Below are 18,437 nucleotides of genomic sequence, written 5' to 3'. Positions count from 1 at the left end.
CTTTAATCTACAGTGAACCACTAGGGGGTGACAACCCCCCACAAGTTCATCATGGTTCAAGCAATCCCATCAAATATTTTGCCATTTTATAATCTAGCCTCACACAAATCTCAAGTCTCACATACTCACCAACTCCAGACACCACAAAGCCACACAGCAGTGCAACACCAAACCAGATAGCATTTAAAATACCTCTTTATTTTAAAAGTAAAAACATCATACAGGGAAAAAACTGCAATATTATATAAATGCATGCAAGCTGATGAGATGAATATTTAAATCCTTCCCTCTTTTCAGCAACACTTCAGCTTGAATACGTTTCATGATAACTGTAGTCTGAGTGAGAAAGTTACTAAAAACAAATCAAAAGAAAACATGTAACGCAGTCAATAAATACCCTTCCCTCCAGACATACTGTCATATTCCTTGTCACAACATAATAAGAAAATATGAAAATGAGCAGTTAAAAAAAGCCTCTATCATTATAGTACACGCTTGAAAACCCAGGAGGATGTAAACTAAAGCCAACTGAGCTCGCATGACTGAGGCATTTAAACCGCTAATTCTCTGCAGCCACTGGTGGGTTTATTGAATTAAACTATAAAATAAAAAAAATAAATAAATATGTGCGTGTGTGTCTGTGTGTGTGTGTTTATAGAAGTGGTTTCTTTGAATTTTGAAGATTGCATAGCTATAGAGTGTTTTCATGAATAGAAGAGGAAACTGTAACAGCTGAAGGAAAAAGCACTGAGATGTTGCACCCAAATGATAGAAAAATAACAAATATCATGTTAAACTTATGCTGCACTTCAGCCTTCGGGCTTATGCATGGTAGTGTGGTAGCATTTGCTGGGTTTTTTTCTAACTTTTTCCTGTTTTTAAAATGATAAACCACAAATGTCACTCGCTGGTGCAGTGCAGTTGTCTTTCCCATTATAAGGGATCTAACGTATCACCTCATGCATACTTTAAAATTACAAAACACCATGTTTGTCTAAACCCACCCATATTTACATATGTACATGTTTATTTACATGTTTTCTTCTACAAAAGCGAGACCCACCCCTGTAACTACTCTTTCACTCTAATGACGACAGCAGCTGGGAATGAGCCAATGGGCTGCGGCGTCATTAAAAATGCTCCGATATAGCCTGAGGTGCCCCTCTTAAAGAAAAATCGGTACATCCCGAAAATGTAAATCTCGCCATTTTTATTTGGTTTTATTTTTTACTCTAAAAGGTTTTAACTGAGTGAGCAAGTGAGGTCTGAAACCTCCTCAGTTTTGGTGTCAGCAAAATTACTTATATTTAATTATTTAAACATATAACATTAAAATAAAATTAAAACATACCTTTTTTTAAATAATGAAGTGTCAAATGATCCAGATTTCTTATTTTTATTTGGCTTATTAGCCAACTGTGGTGCTAAAAAACTCATATGCTCATTGATGTTGCAAACCACAGGCTGATAGGCGGAGATTTTCTGTTTTTTATGGTGCATTCTTATAAATTATTATTATTTTTGTTGTTTTGTTTTTTCTTTTTTTTAAATGGAAGCACTCCTTTTTAAAAAAAAAAAAAAGTCCGGGAGTGCATTTGTGTATAATACACGCTTCCCTCTTTCTAGTGTCAGTTATTGTTAACCGCTCTGTCCTTGCATGTCTCGCGACCCGTTTCTGTTCGGATGTAGCTGTGGTGCCTCTGATGCGGCATCCGATACGTCTAAAATACAATAACCTGCCTATGTAATAATAAATACAGTTATATTCCTATTATTGCATTATTAGAAACAACTACTTCCAGCAGCAGGTGGTTGTGGTTTATCGGTGTCAGTCAACTAAATAAAACACCCTTGGTGTCAGCGGGTCAAGCCGTCGCCGGTGAATGAGGTCATCTTCAGCGAGGTAGCAATATCGTCCCTTCACCTGCAAACATGAATGAAAAACAAAATTAATTATGATATTTTTGTCATTTTAAATAAATCTCAATTTGATTTGACTAAATCTAACCAATTGTCAAGACTACATCAGTCGCTGGTCAGTACAGTCTTCAAGTGCTGGCAGTGCACAGAGGAAATGAAACAGAAAGAAACAGCATGGATAGAAAGAGAGGCCAAAACTTCTTGCTGTGTTTGGAGTTCCTACCTCCGGATGCCAGATGAGGAAGACAAGGAGAAGGACTTCCCACCGAAGAAGGAGTTCCTTTGCTCCTGGGATGCTCTCTTGGTCTCCACTGTGCATGGCTTCTGCTCCGGGATCTGAGCAACTTGAAATCTGTGAATCAACATATAACATAACCATTATTACATTCAGAAAACAACCCTATTATGACATTGCCTTGTCTGCGCGTTAGTACCTGTGTCCTCCTGTGTGTTATGTAAATGTTAGTGAACACAGTACAAAGGTGCACACAGGTGTTCTCAAATTTAAACAGCAGAATTGTCACACCATCTCCTCCTTTACTAAATCCCTGATTCTTCTCTGTAGTCTTCCTCTTTTCCTCCTGCCATATATCCACTATCACTCCTGTGCACATGTTCAAACCGTCTCAGCCTTGACTCTCTGACTTTGTCTCCAGTTAATTCAATTTTTACTTGGGATCAACTGAGATAGGCTCCCCCTCACCTTCCTCAACCCAAACCACAAACACCCAGAACTGGATAAATTGTGAATGTAGGAAAGCCTCTGAAGTTACACTGGAACATCTCTCCAGCAAAAAATGGAATAACACAGTGAGAACATTTTGGGATGAATTCAAAGGTGCCTTCTTTTTTAGTCCATTGTAATTCAAAAAACCACAGACATCCCATTGTTAAGGAGTCTAATGTAAGTGCAGTTGGATTTTCTGAGCACTGCCCTTCTCTTCTCCTCTGTCCTCATAAATTCTCCTTGATACCTTCCCTTCACCTCTTGATGCGTTCCATGCAGGTCAAAGAAAAGTAGTTAGAAAAAGGAGGTAGGGGTTCATTTTTTTGGACTAATCAACTGCATAATTAGTCTTCGTGCCTTTTTAAGTGTATTTAAGTGTGTTTCTCTTGTGCATCGTCATGGTTACTTTCTGTGATTTTCCAGCCCACCTTCATTGTTTTCACCCACTGCTGATTGAATCCCTGTGCTCTGCGTCCTGTTGTGCAATCAGTCCCCTGTGTGTACCTATAGTCCTGCCTTTTCCTGTGTCCTCAGTCAAGATATCTTCCGTGTTAACTTGTCCTGTTGTTTGAACTTTGTTTTCTGACAATAAAGGCTCCTCTTTCACAACCCTGCCTGCCTCTGAGTCCTCTCCACCTCCTTCACGCCACTCGATTACACCGACCCTGGAAAATCGCCGCTGTGATGTAACAAGTGAGAGCTCATTTATTTTTGCTGGTGCAACTGTATAGGTGGTGGTATACAATTCAAATCCATGACCTCAGTAAAAACCAGCAATACTATTATTGTCAGTGATGCTGGGTACTTTCAGTAACAGCAAACAAAAATTTAAATGCTACAGGAAAGTTTAACTATGTCAAAGTGAAGCCTGTGAACAGCACCCAGCTACATGTATTTAGTAAAGTGTTATAAAGTGCACGTACCTTCCTACAGACAATACTGTGAGCTCTCCTTCCTTTTTCTCCTTCACTTCACTTCCTTCCATCTTCTCCTGTACAGTTTTTGGCACAGCGGCTTGTGTATGGTGTGTATTCACGCACTCTCCACCCAGCAGGGGGCTCTTCTGCTGGTCGGAGGATGTGTCCAGGGAGGGCAGGATGAGACTCTGGGGGGGCTTCAGGGGATCTTTGAGAGAATCCAGGGGTGGAATGAGAACAGGGGGCCATTTTTTCTGGGCGCAACGGGTGCAGCGGTAACCATGTCTGGGGGCCAGGCCAGAGAGGCCGGAGATGGTGTGGTGGTGAGACTGATGAGGGCAGAGCCTGGGAAGGGAGCGGAATTGGGATAAGGGAGACAGCATCGGGAACCTGGGGGAGGAAAATTAGATTTATTAAAAACTAAAAACTGATGTTGACATATTCAGTTTAGACAAATCGTAAGTGGAGGTTACATCCAAATACCACAAAATAATCTACAGAAGGATTGTAAAAAGGCCATTTAGACTAGTGATGGTAAGAAAAGTGTTGGTTATAATACTAAACTGTACTAAGCTTTCCAGAATATCCTAGCATGGTACTGGCACATCCCTAATATTGGTCCTGGACACAATCACTGCTAGAATGTGGCACAAAATAAATAAATATGTCCAATCACAGCAGCGATCACTGCTCTGTGTCAATATAAAATCATTTAGCAACTCAAATCTAAAGTTTTCATCTGTTGGTACAGAGCTTGTTGGTTTGTGTGTCTTTTCATTGTTCACTTTTTATTTTTTGCAGGGGAAGGCAGAGCAAAAGAGACGAGCGCTGTATGGGAGAGCTACAGTGAACCCAAATAACCTGTGCAAAACCTCCCACCACACGCATCCAGATACCGATCTGAAAGCTTTCCAGAACAGTCTGTATATATCTGTGTGTGTGTGTGTGTGTGTGTGTGTGTGTGTGTGTGTGTGTGTGTGTGTGTGTGTGTGTGTGTGTGTGAGAGAGAGAGAATGTTCTGGCATCTAAAGATCACATGTGACAGAACCACTGAGCAGCAGTGCACAGCCACAGGCCCCAGAAACGTCTGCACTGAAATAAATTAGATCTAATGCTCATCATGTCATCACATCATTAATTTAGTCTTTCGTGGGGTTTACAGGTGACAAATTATGATTGGGGTAAATGTGGCATCACTGTCGAAGCAATAATCAAAGCCCTGCAGTGCAGACTGTTATGTGGCATTCTCTCGAGCCTCATCGATTAAACTCTGGGAACTTGAGCAATTTTGGCTTATGTTACAACCTCAGGTTCTTACCATAAAATGCACTCAGTCATATCAAATGCGTGGCTTGAAGCTGTGTGACAGACTCATGACTAGACGGCTGTAAACTGTGTTAGCAGCTGGTTTCAAGCCTCGGCGAGTGAGTGAGTCACTCCCAGTTATCAGGCTCCTGAGGAAATGTAGCCGACACAGTCACAATAATGTGCGCTCCTAAGTGAATGTTTTAGCATTTGTTTTAGTTAAAGAGCTTAAATGAAACTAATAATGTCCAGACTGAACTACTGGAATATTAACATGAGAGTAGCATGTGGACTTATAGCCCTATAAATTCAAGTTTAGGTCTCCATGCTCAGTGCAAGCGTATGAAAATGTATCTGCACTGCTCCCATTTCTGCCGATACATCCTCCCACACGCACTTTTCTCTTGACGAGCGCCTCTCTTTCTCTCTCCCAGACTTCCCCTTTGCCATCTCGTTAAGTGTGACCTTGGGCAGCATGACTGAGCAAATGCATGTGATGATTTGTGGTTGTGCAAGTGCGCGCGTGCGGTCTCGTACTTGATTGACGAGCCTTTGCTCATAGCCATCTCTTTGGTCTCGTACTCCAGCAGCAGTTCCTCCAGCGCAGCAGCATTTTCTGAAGCAAGCACACATATACACATTTAGCTATAATGCCAGCTACTCAAACTATAGATCAGAGTAATTAAACACCTCCTGCCTGTGAAAATGTAATTCAGGAGTTTATTAGAAGTGCATAAATAAGGTGGATGTAATTGATGCAGGAAACTTGGAGAGGAAAGCCAAGCTACTGTGTATATCTTGGGCCAATTGGGCCATTTATCACTTTAGTAGTAATAAGCTGCGGACAAAGCTGAAACTCTCATTTGCTGTTTATTATAATTTTTAGGCTACTTGCCATCTGTTAAATAAATGCACAAATTATATGCGATGTCACTGTTAGTATTTACCTTTCTTCTCGGTAATGAGGCGAACCAGAACACTGATGGTGTCTTCATTCAGGTCATCGGATATGTAGGGACAGGTGTTACCTAAAGTAAGGCAGAAGCAATGTTAATAAACAGAGATTTTCCAGTATTGTTTATGTATGTACTGCTTTTATTGCACTGCTTGTCACTTTTAACACTGTTCAAGGGACACTCTGATTGATACGGGTGGATGTAAATGGCCCCCTGCCACTCACCATCCCATAATAGTACAGCATAGTGAGGCAGCTGAGTGGAGAGCAATGACGATAAAGGGGAGAGAGGGAGATTCGCTCACTCAGCAGTTATGCGTTGTTCAGCACTGCTGAGCTGTGTGTGTGTGTGTGATGTACCAGGCCCACAGTACCAGATGACAATGCGTATGTGTGTGTGTTAAAGAGCACAATGTGACAATATAGATGCCAAATGCGACTGTGCATGCGTATTTCTGTCTTTCTTGCATAAGCAGCATTAGGCTGTTGTTGGACCGTAACAATAGCTCTGTCTCCACAGTGCCTGTTGCTACGCGAGCATAACAGCATCAGTTTCACGGGGTGGCAGTTGTTCTCGTCTCTTTAATACTCCAACAAAGTCACAGCCTGATATCAAGTTTCACGTTTAATAGTGGAAATACCTTCTACCTCTACTTATGCCTTTATTGGTTGTTCTACTTCTTGTCTTTGTCCTACCACGTCTACGATTCACTGATTGTCTTCCATCTGTGCCCTGCTTCCTTACCCGTATTCCACATTTTAGTCCATTATGTAGTTCTGGTTGGTATCTACTTTACATTTTTTTAATGTTTCTTTTTTTGATTAGTTATCTGTTTAAACGTTTCCCCCATGTCAGCATTTTGGTCTTTTTTTCTTTAGAACAATGAATAGCATTACAGTCTAACTTCTCACCAGGGGCAGATCTAATGGATAACAAGCCTTCAATACATAAATTACAGTACATCACAGCAGCACACGAGTCTCAATTTGCTTAATAATCATCATAAGTTTAGGCTTATGATTAAAAAAAAATATGTTTGCATCTAGGTTTACTGTAAATGCAGCAGTTCTGTGTTAACGGTCAACAGCTCACTTCTACCTTTTCCTGTGTGCACTCATGCTTGAGCAACTGCAGAGTTGCATCTACTGTAGCATCAACCCTGCATTTGCCCTTTCTGTTCCCCCCTCAGATTTTAAGGTCGATGCATTCTCCAGTGAAGCAAACTGTGCTCAGTCCTGCATAGTCAGAGTTGCCACCGCAGCATCTGATTTTAGCCCTGCCGAGCTAAGCTTGGCCTTGCTACCCCCATGGGTATTTCCTCTCAGATGGAATGATGGAAAAAAGTGCTGGAGTAAGAAGTTCCTCTAACCTTAGGCCAGTCAGGACTACAGTGTGCAGACAGGTAAGTGCACTGTGACAATGAATGTTACATAACAAGAAGAGAGCTGTCATTGCTTTATATGCAGCCTCTTACTGTACCTAACTTCTTCTGCATCATCAGCCCTTAAAGCATGAGTCGAATGTGGCAATGATGGTGATTAGAGGTCTTATATTGAAGTTGGAATTCTTCCTCATGCATGAGGTCTTCTGCTAATCATCACTGAGGACCTCATACATGAACCACTGTTATCTGCTTTATGTCCTAACGAGATTGTTCACTTGCATGCTTTCTGCATGCTTTTTCATGCTTTTTGCAAAATGCAAAATTAAAAAGCAAATCACTATCCACTATCCCACAGATTATCAGGTCAACACTGCAATCTATATAAAAATGAATTACCTGTTTATTTTAAAAATGGATAGAGGAAGAAAAAAGGAAAGAGAATAACCCAGAGAATCAAGGAGAGAGGGCAGAGGAGAAGGAAGGACAGGAGAAATGAAGAGACCGACATAAACAGTGAGTCGAGGTACCCGATTGAATTATTGATCTAGCTGGGAAAGGAGAGATGAATTGATAGTATCGTGTTCAGATGAGAAGAGAGGGGCATGTTAGAGAGGCAGGAAACCGTATCAATGGAGAGCAGAAGGAATGATGAAATAGCAGAAGAGGGATGGAGTTCAGGGAGTTTCCCTTCAGGTGCAAGAAGGGCTTAAATTTCACAACAAGATGCAAAGAGAGAAAGAAACCAAGGTGATACTAAAACAAATAGGCAGAGAGCACAGAGAGCACCGACTGTTGCTTTGACCCCTGGCTATTCTCATGCGCGCATGCATTCCTCCATAGATCACCCTGGCCTCCACTACACAGGCGTAGCTACATAGGCTGCTACAGCTGTAAACTTCTCATCCTCCTATGAGGGCACATAAAAATGCAAAAAGAACCACTAATAGAAGGAGTAAGTGAGCGAAAAATAACCATTTGTTTGCATGCTGTAGCTAAGGTGGCAGAGCAGGTTAGCCACTAAGGTCGAAGGTCGGTGGTTCGATCCCAGGCTGCCTCCTGGCTGCCAAATATCCTTGGGCAAGATACTAACCCCATGTTTGCCTACTGGTGGTGGTCAGAGGGCCCGGTGGCGCCAGTGTCCGGCAGCCTCGCCTCTGTCAGTGCGCCCCAGGGCGGCTGTGGCTACAATGTAGCTTGCCATCGCCGGTGTGTGAATGGGTGAATGACTGAATGTAGTGTGAAGCGCTTTGGGGTCCTTAGGGACTAGAAAATGCAGGCCATTTACCATGTTTGCAGTTATGGAAAACGCTGTAAATGAAACAACAGGTGTTGCACAAACACTTGACGTGAGGCATGCTGTCACACAGTCGGATCTGTCGAGGGTGCAGCTGCGCTCCGACGCTCCCGATTCCATGCAGGTTTCCTAAGAGCCTTGCACCATCAGGTGAGCGAAGGAAAAGCCAGCTTAGCCTTTAAGTCTGCTTATTTATCTGCACCAAATGGCTGTAACAAACTGCGTGTCGTGTATGCTGTCTGGCTGCTGCAGAACTTGTGCAACAGTGGATTCTAATAAATTAAAACACAAAGTAGGTTACTGTAGAGTGTGGCAAGCTCACTCCAGCTCATTAGTGTGTGTGGTTTGTTTCATAAATGCAGGTTAGCAATCTGGTTATCTAGAAAAGTACAATCTGTAAAAGTGGAACTGATTATTACTCCACATTCTTCACAGCATCTTTTCACCACCACCCCCCAAAAACCCTAAACAAAACACTTTTTATGCGTTTTGTGACACAATTGAATAAAATAAAAGCTGCCTGGAGGTGTGTGCCTCCCATGTGACCTTTTACAGAAAACTAGAAACCTAGTAGGTACAGTACATCCAGTACAATAGAAGCATAAAGGAAAGAAATGAGTGCATTTCTCAGTTGTGTGCACAGAGAAAGAGGAAGAAAGACGTTGCCTAAGTGAGTACTCTCTTAAAGGGCTAATTTGGCTCACAGGGTGAAAAAAAATACATTTAAGCACTTCAAACAAGATTATGCAAACAACAGAGAATGGGTATGGTAACTCATACAACCTTTCTCTTGGATTAATTTCTACGTCTCTTTCAATTAACGCCCCTCCCCTCTGTATCTTTTTCTTCTCCTGCCCTCCCTGACTCTTTTTATGCTTTCTGCGTTGACGCAAGTCCGTTTCTCTGACGTTGGCGGGCGAAGAGGTTGATGAGAATGCCCCACTTTACCTTTTCAAATAGGAGCATTACATTAAAACAATACCTGCTTACCTAATTACAGCATGTAATGTCCCCTGTGAGGTCAAAGTTCAAAGCAGCTAAGATGAGAAAAAGAAATAAAACAGCCTCACACATGGACTCGCGTGCAGTTACATAAAAAACATATGGGGACTGAGTGCACATGCAAAGGCGCTGCCCTTTGAGCTGGGCTGGTTTCACTCTTGACAGGGAAACTTGACCACATCGTGTGCATGCCAAGTGTGCTAATTTGGCATTTTTATGGTCAAACGCGACAACAGCCTGAACTTAAATGCTACTTTCCTATTTTGCTCCCATTACTGTGATTTTCTCTCAGCAGCCTTCCCATCTCTCACCTTCTTTCTGCGGTGTGGCAGTCTCTTCATCTCCTCCCTCCTTCTCACCGGTGCAGCGGTATCCCTTTTTCTTTAGGATGTTGCAGATGAGGATACCCAGCAGGCCCATCACACAGAAGACGGGCACCAGGGCAAACACGGCGTACTCTGCTGTCTTTTCCTCAGCGCTGCGCACCACTGTGCTGTTGGCCGGTCCTCCTGCTCCACCAGACTGACCGTTACCCACATTACGGACCACTCTGACATGCAACCCTTCTGAGAGGAAAGAGGGGAAGAAGAGCGAAAAACATCAGAGAAGTAGGCAGCGTGATAGCAGAAATCAGTTCACTAAAAGCAAGTTAAGACACGGTAATCTGCAGAAGCATGCTTACTTTTCACGCAGGGACTTTGGGTGGAAACTTGCCCAGCGGCAGAGGAGTGAAACCTGTGAATGGATGAAAAAGAACCAAAAAGAGCCTAATTAGAGAGATGGATGAAGAGAAAAACACGAGGGGCTGTGTAACAGTGAAAGAATGAATCAGCGGTTTTAGCTTGTGGCATGTTATGTCCAGTGGTGCCTGTTCTTGATGTTACCCGCCCATTGTGGTGAATGACACACTGTGTTTGTCCCTGCGTGTGTGTGTGTGTGACTGTTTTCTTGCTTTTTTGAGACAGAGAAAATTGCAGGACTTAATTTAGAACAAATAAAAGTTTATGAGTTACAATATTGAATGAAAGCCGCGTTATTGTCCACCCTGTGGTTGGATAGACCTCTTTGTGGACTAGCAAGCATACAGGTAGACCACCACAGACTCAGGCCATGAGTTCTCACCCAGTCAGACAGTGACCACAGACGGCGTCAGAGGTCCCGTTGCCAGAGGATGCAAGCTTTCGGCCGAGGATCTTACAGGAGGTGTGTGGACGGCAAACCTCAGAGTCCAGTGCGTCTGAAAAGGTTCCAGCTGGGCACACCTGGCAATGCACTTCTTCAGCTGGACTCTGGATCTGCCCACAAGCCTGAGAAGAAAAGAAAAAGTCTAAAGTCAGGCAAAAGAGGCTTAAAGAGAAAACCTAGCATCCCTGTGGCGTTGTAGAGTTGATGGGTAGCAAAGAGCTGACTGTTTTAATTTGAAATCCTGCTTCTGTGTTAACTAGAAATAAAATAAAGATTTGCAGCACTTATAAGACTCAGCCAATATTTATGGATTCATGAGAAGAACAACTTCATTTTTGACAACTGCAGTGACCAAATACACAGACTATAATGTAATGGAGGAGATGAAAATGTGATTTGAACATAAACTGCAGGTGGCTGCTCAGGCGGAGGGAGTTGAATAAGTAATTTAACGAGCTGTGGAAATGTATTGGGTCCAATATGTTTTAAAGCTCTACACTATTTCACATCGAGCGAAACTCCACTTTCTGTCAGAGTAAAGAAGTTTAACTACACATTTAATCCCTGAGATATATTAATATAAGATAAAGAAGTGTGTAAAATTACAGGAAAGGTTGTCCCATATTTCTAAGACATAAAGTAATGATTGAGTGATGAAAATGTTCTTTATAGTAGACAGTGAAAAGCAGGAACTTTTTTGTTATTTAATTGTTATCTATTACTTAACTACTTTGGTGTAGTATGAATGGCTGTGAGGGGAGTCTTTATTAGCAGGAAAAGCTGCAAAACTTTAAATAACGCAGCTAAAAGTCCAAAAATCGATGCCTTCCTTCATATTTTGCACAGCTGTCTAGTCAGGGCCGGCCTTATGTTTGACACCCCTGCTCTACACTATAGAAATTAAAGACAAATGTTGCCTACTGAAACAAGCATATTTATAGCAGTTAAGGAGGTGAAAGTGTTAAAATATATAATAAACAATACAAATGTTATTAAAATATTAAAATGTTGTCTCACCTTGGAAGGCTCCTGGCCTGCCGGGCATTGCAGACACGCACACCCTTTCCCACACCGAGACTGCACCGCTGCAGTCCCTCCACAGCCAAACAGCTGGAAGACACAGAAACGCACTCGTGAATCAGAAGAAGTGCGCACACGTGTGGATACACTCTTCTTCTTACACAACAGAGCTCACAAAGCATGCGCATATTTACCGCGAGGAGGACAATAGCTGAGCAGCAAAGGTGGTTCCTCATCTTCTTCAATGTATTCGTCTATGTACATATGATCTAAAGAAAGAACAGGCGAGGGGTTAATAATAAAACATGATCAGTTCACGAGGATTTATGAGATTTTAAATGCTGTAAACAAAAACAAAAAAAAGGTGCCGGCACTTTTCCCAGCCTGATATGGAAAAATACGACACGTCAAAACTGACGACCTTACAGCACTTTCCATTATGTCACACACCGCGCAGGCATGCACACTCACACAAAACCGCAAGAGTTCACACGGCGTGAAAACACCTGAGTCACTTATCCGGAGCAAAAGCGTGGCTCCTGCGATCGGGAGGTAAGGAGCAGGTGTGAATCCTGTAAATATCATTTATCGTGAATCATGTCCTCTTTATGCACAGCAGGGTACAAACCGAGGATTTTCTGTTGCTATTTCTGAGCCATAGGTACTCACGTGCACACTTTTAGCACTGATTAACTTTGCACCGCATTCATTAGATAACACGTGCTGCCCCTGCGATGGGCATTTCCCTTTATTCAGAAGAGTTTTCAAACAACCATGCAATCAAAGCTAAGTGACGCTTTGTGACGGTGGAGGGTAAATGAGGATGATTACACTGCTTTATTTAGCAGATATTTTTAAGAAGCTTAGGAATAAATGAAAAGGTCTTTGTGCCACAGGTGACTGTTGCATTGTAGCAAGTCAGTGTCATCCCCTCTGCAGTATCTGTACCTGAAAAACATCTGACAACAGCTCATTTGAAACTACATCAATATAGTCCACCTAAATTTATATAAAACCTTACAGTGCAGACTGAGGAAAACTTTGACTTGAGCCCATTTATCAACTCTTATATGCAAACTTATTGGTTTGTCAGCTGCAATTATAGTGTTCTGACACTCCAGCCAAAGTCTGCTGTATTGTCAACTTTTAAATACTGCTGAGAAGCCAAACTCTTGCACTCGTCTTTCTGATCTGCTTGACTGACTGTGATAAATTGAATGAATTCCACTGAATACATATTATAGAAACAAATGCATTTTTGAGACTAACTTTTCAAAACTCACCATAAAAATATACAGAAATATTATGTGGTGAGGTGTTACTACGCAATTGACAAAAAAAGGATTTGTTGCCACAGTTGTGGGGGCTGTGAATTCACACCGGGCTAGGATTAGGTGAGGATCCATAGCCTGTTACATGCAGCAGATTCATACATGATAATTCTTTGTATATATCAGACTATTTCTTGGAAATCTAAATATCAGATGTGCATGTAGTGACACTCTGTTGCATGCCAAAGACTGATTTAGTCTTTTTTCTCAGAAATGAGAAGGTGGAACTTGCAGACAGAATGTCTCTGAACGGGCTTGTAAAACAGCCACTGACAAAAGCAAAAACATAAGAAGCGTTTAGAATGTGCAAATCAAAAAAATAAAGGGGAAAAGGACACGCAGTGGAAAGGACGAGAAATAAGTGCAGGAGAAAGAGATATTGGGGAAAGATGGAGGCTGTAAAAGTGAAAAGGGTAATGGGAGGGAGAGGAGAAAAGCAAGGCTGAATACTTACCCCAGACTTCCAGTGGACTGACACAGTTGCTGTGGCAACTCAGTAGGGATGCTGTGTGTGCTGCTACAAATGCTGAGTCAGGGCCAAAGTCAAACTGCCTTACTTTCTTTTAACTGTGCAAAAGTTGCTGCAAAAATGCTCGATTAAACACCCTGAGCTCGGTGGAACTTTGAAAAGTCGCTTAAAAAGGAAAAACTAGAAAGTTTAAGACTCTGAAAAGCTGTTAAACACTTAGATAGTTAAACAAGTTAGAGAAGTAACAGAAAACTCAGCCGCATACACACACAGACACACACAGACACAACACACACACACAACTCTGTGAAGCTGAATGAAAAGTCCAGTGTACCTGCCTGTGTCTTATAGTGCCACTCTGACCACAGACACACCCCTGACAGCCTCAGGACATGCCCCTCCTGCATGTGTGTGTGTGTGTGTGTGTGTGTGTGTGTGTGTGTGTGTGTGTGTGTGTGTGTGACCGCTCCAAGGCACCACTTCACCTTCGACCACACATGAAAACATTTCAAACATTAGTTGGAAAATAAATGAACCGCTTAAACCCACTCACTGGTCAGGACACACATGTGTACACACATCACACACACATGTATCAGTAAGCGTGTGCTGAAGGTATCATTTAACAGGGTTTGTACACCTGATGTATGCACATAAGAACCATGTATTACCATATATGTTAAAACCACATATGCAGATAACACACACAAACACACATACACATATGGAAAGCCATAATAGCCATGCCTTATACAAACAAGAAAATAAAACATGTAATGAGTTTATGATTTTGGTCCGGCGAGGTGCCTCATGGCAATGACAGGCTTCCGAGGCATAATTTTAGGGGGGAAGAGAGAGATAAAGCGAGGACAGAGAAACCACTAGCTTATAAAAAAACACGGCGGGGCTGAAGGGCAAGGGCCGATCTGGTCGAACAGGAAGAGAAGAGCGAAAGAGAGAGGGATGGAAAGAGGAGAAAGTGGCAGGGAGTGACACTGCTAAAACCTCAGCCTGATAGCATGATATATATAGAAGCATTTGTTAAAATGCCATACAGACCAGAGCAAGAGGCTAATTACAAGTCACACATGCACACATACTGTATATGTGCACTCAGACACACATGCAAACATGCGCTTGTGCGCACACATAGCCGAACAAGGGGAAAAAATGATCAATAAAACGACAATGATAGAGAGAGCAAAACAAAAACGGGACCTGCAATTAAGTACCTCCTTTTTTTGGAAAGTGTCAAGTAACAAACTGGACCGAGCTGGAGGGGTAGAGGAATGTGAGGACTTCCACAGAGAACCTCACTTGACCTCTAGAAATGAAGCAAATGTGCTTTAAGTGCAGCAGGGAAAGGTGAAGCTGATCCTTTAGATTGATGAGATGCATATGCTTTCAAATGATGGCTCCATAGGGTTTCAACGTTAAATAAAACCTATTTTTTTAAAAAAGCTTTGATGAGAGATCAAGCATTTCCTAAAAGTTGTTTTTCTGTTAAGTAACATTTAATTGTTTCTCACTGGTTGGGTAAGTGCAATAATACTTAAGCTACAGTGTCACTGCATGTGCTGAGTGTGTGCAGCAGGGCCATGTGCACGGAAACTGTAATTAAAATACAAAATGATGTCCATAAAGGATGTTCAAAATGAGCCTAACCGCTGCCTTTAGAAGTCAACCGTTCACAGCCAGACAATCCAAGCTTGCAATGTCTGCATGTGATGCTTTTGCATTTAAATCCTCTTTGACTCTGGATTTCTTCTCAAAACCACTACAGTAGGGACCGCCAACACGTGGGACTTCCACTGGAGCTACAGGCACGAGTGCCTTCAAATAACCATTTTCTTGTTTGCTGGTACTTCTCAGGCTCATGGCATTGGAGAACTTTTCAGTGTATTTTAAAGAAACTTGTTCTCGGGAAGAACTTTACATTTCATGTCACTGATTTTCAGCAAAGCAGCAGAGAACAATGCCATCCATCAATAAGTCCATCCATCATCTTGGTGGCAGCAGCCTAAGCAGAATGTTTCAGCCATCCTTCTCCCCAGCAACACGTTACTCCTTGGGGCATTGAGAGGCGTTTCCAGGCCAGATGAAACATATAATCTTGTCAGCAGGTTCTGGGGTCCCCTCCCAGCTGGGTGTGTCTGAAAAACCTCAAAGTGAGGTACCCAGGAGACATCATAGCAGTGGCTTTACTCTGGGATCCCTCCGGATATCCAAGTTTCTCACCCTATCCCTATGGCTGAGTCCAGCTGAACTATGGCGATGACTCATTTTGGTTGTTTGTATTTGCAACCTTACTTTACTGAATCGTCACCCTGATCTCATGACCATAGATGGGTTAAAATGTACGTTGACTGGTAAAACGAAAGCTTCGCCTTCCAGCCCAGTTCTCTTGTTTCTTGTCCAGTACAATACTTGCATATTAATCCACCAGCGGAACCAGTTTCTCCGCTTGAATACGATCCTAAGTCATGTCTGTGTAAGGTTCTCAGTCATCCAGGTCATGTTAGTCTAAATAGCTTGAAAAAAGGGTGGTTTAAGTGTTCTGGACTTATTTAAGTGCTTTGAAGGTGTTTTGGCTTTCATACAAGAGATTTCTTCAATTCTAAAACCAAAAAGTGGAGAGTCGCCAGTATTGAAACCCTAGTGAGGGTTGTACCTTTGAAGGTGTTCCTTTGACTATTAATCATGTACCTCATCACATGAGTCAGGGCGTGAAAATAGGCATGGGTCATTACTGCCAGAGGTTTCGGGTGGAACCACTGTGAGACCTTGCCCCACTCCATCATGTGATCTATTGAAGTCACATAAGTCACATCCTCAGATGCTTGAACATCTGCATTTCGGAAAGCATCTTTCTGCCAACCCAGAGGGAGCACTCTACTATTTTCTAGTCGGGAACCATAGTCTCAGACTTGGAGGTGCTGAATGTCTTTCCAAACATTTCACACTCAGCTGCAAATCATTCCAGTGTTCGCTAAAGGTCATGCTCCGACAAAGCCAGCAGAAACACTCCATCTCCAAAAAGCATGGATGCTATTTCAAGGCACAAACAAGGCTCAAACACACACTCTCCTCAACCTGTCTATGTTTTTAGATCCTGTCTGGCAATATCAAAACAGGATCAGAGACAAGGGAAAAAACTCACAAGAAGACCAGATTAAGAACAACCGGGTATTCCTCTTCATTTTGAATTCTTCTGTTTCAGCCTTACCAGAATACACATTCTTACCTTTGATTTGCACAGCTAGTGTTATAAAATACCATTTTATTAATAAAAAAAAACTATAAAAGGAAATAAAATGACAAATACCAATGTAAACTGACAGCTTCTTAACAAACCCTAACATTTGCTAACTCCCTAAATTGAAGACCCCGTGATAAGAAAAGCAGTGGGCAGCTGTCATCATAACTCACTAGAAGTCTATTCATAGACAATGTAAAACTTGAACATAGTTCAACACTGGGAAAATAAGACCAATCCAAAAGTCTATCTGCAGGTGATGGCTGTAGTTGTCCTATAGAAGTCTACGAGAAACTAGCTAAAAACTAAATCCATCCATCCATTCGCTTCCACTTATCCTTTTCAGGGTCGCGGGGGGCGCTGGAGCCTATCCCAGCTGTCTTAGGGCGAGAGGCAGGGTACAGCCTGGACAGGTCGCCAGTCTGTCACAGGGCTAACACATAGACACAGACAACCATTCACACTGACCTTCAGTCCTGCATTCACACCTATGGGCAGTTTAGTGTTTTCAATCAACCTATCCCCACTAACTGCATGTCTTTGGACTGTGGGAGGAAGCTGGAGTACCCAGGGAGAACCCACGCAAACACGGGGAGAACATGCAAACTCCGCACAGAAAGACCCCACCCTGATGTTGGAATTGAACTCAGGACCTTCTTGCTGTGAGGCAATTCATTAACCAATGAGCAAGCAGTTTCAACCTCCATATCACATCATGATGGCGGATACGAAAACGCTCATCTAGAGGATCCCGAACGAGTCTTCAGAAACTACTGGATCACATCATAGTAGCCACACCTTTTTATTCTTATGAGTTTATTATATCATATTCATTAAATCCACCCCAGATTTTTGATTCGGTTTTTTAATCTGTTTTTAATTTTCAGATCTTTTTCACAAGTGGTGGAAGTTGCTTAGTTGTAGCCCAGGATAATTGTTGCATGGTGACGGAAAAGAGGGACTATGTAGTTGATTTACAATGCATGCTGATTCCTGTGGCAACGTTCTATATTTTGTAAAAATGTGTGTGTGTTTGTATGTGATATGTAATTAGTCTGTAGCTACTGGTCAACACACCAGTAAACACTCACAGTCATGTCATAGCTAACTTCTAGTTGCTTTCTGGTCTGTAATTGCAGTTTCTTGGTTATATCGCTCCGATATGATAACCCTGCTTGCACGCATGTGACAGCCATGTGCTCGGGCTTGGAGGCTGCAGTCAGATGGATATTGTAATGAAAAAAAAGAGGGAGAGGGGACAAGAGCGTAGGAAGAGAGGGAGGATATAACAGGACATTAGCACCTCTAAGAATATCCCTGCAAACACAACAAAGACGCCAACGCGACGCCAACGCGACGCCAACACCCGGAGTGCTTTCGTCATTTTATGTGAACGGGCGAAAACAACAAAACAGGATAACAATTAAAAAAGAAAAACACCTCAAAGGAAAGGGAGAGGAGAGTGATGACTTTTTCTAAACTTTGTAAAACAGTAATTACCCCAAAGCCTGCACGCTGTTGTTTCACACATACAAATAACAAGTTACGAAAACGTCAGATGACCAGTCACATGCTCTGCTCGGTTCTGAAAATAGCAATAATAAAGAAGTAATGGCGAAGGCATGACAAAAACATGGCTGTTATTCTCTTCTGTGGTGGTTTTGGAGGCGA

General features: G+C 42.3%; 1 protein-coding gene across 2 annotated transcripts in view; it reads right to left on the bottom strand.

Annotated features, from left to right (window-relative positions):
- Positions 1 to 354: 354 nt before the first annotated feature.
- The window catches only part of relt (RELT TNF receptor), a 28,242-nt gene continuing 10,159 nt past the window's right edge, over positions 355 to 18,437 (bottom strand). Inside the window, exons 2-11 of one of the 2 annotated variants that reach the window (XM_085370816.1) lie at positions 11,905 to 11,979; positions 11,708 to 11,800; positions 10,628 to 10,812; positions 10,188 to 10,240; positions 9,817 to 10,071; positions 5,817 to 5,897; positions 5,407 to 5,485; positions 3,571 to 3,954; positions 2,144 to 2,272; positions 355 to 1,924 (exon numbers count right to left, since the gene is read on the bottom strand). In XM_085370816.1, coding sequence (XP_085226942.1) covers positions 1,921 to 1,924; positions 2,144 to 2,272; positions 3,571 to 3,954; positions 5,407 to 5,485; positions 5,817 to 5,897; positions 9,817 to 10,071; positions 10,188 to 10,240; positions 10,628 to 10,812; positions 11,708 to 11,800; positions 11,905 to 11,946 — 1,305 coding nt within the window. In that variant the 5' untranslated portion in view covers positions 11,947 to 11,979 and the 3' untranslated portion in view covers positions 355 to 1,920. Of the gene's footprint in view, positions 1,925 to 2,139; positions 2,273 to 3,570; positions 3,955 to 5,406; positions 5,486 to 5,816; positions 5,898 to 9,816; positions 10,072 to 10,187; positions 10,241 to 10,627; positions 10,813 to 11,707; positions 11,801 to 11,904; positions 11,980 to 18,437 lie in introns of those variants that run through there. The other variant, XM_085370815.1, reaches the window with a different exon arrangement.

Source organism: Diplotaxodon limnothrissa, linkage group LG14, assembly GCF_057381915.1.
Source record: "Diplotaxodon limnothrissa isolate DT_005_m linkage group LG14, D_limnothrissa_male_GT1.1, whole genome shotgun sequence".
Lineage (NCBI taxonomy): Eukaryota > Metazoa > Chordata > Actinopteri > Cichliformes > Cichlidae > Diplotaxodon > Diplotaxodon limnothrissa.
This window is presented reverse-complemented; position numbering and strand designations above follow the sequence as displayed.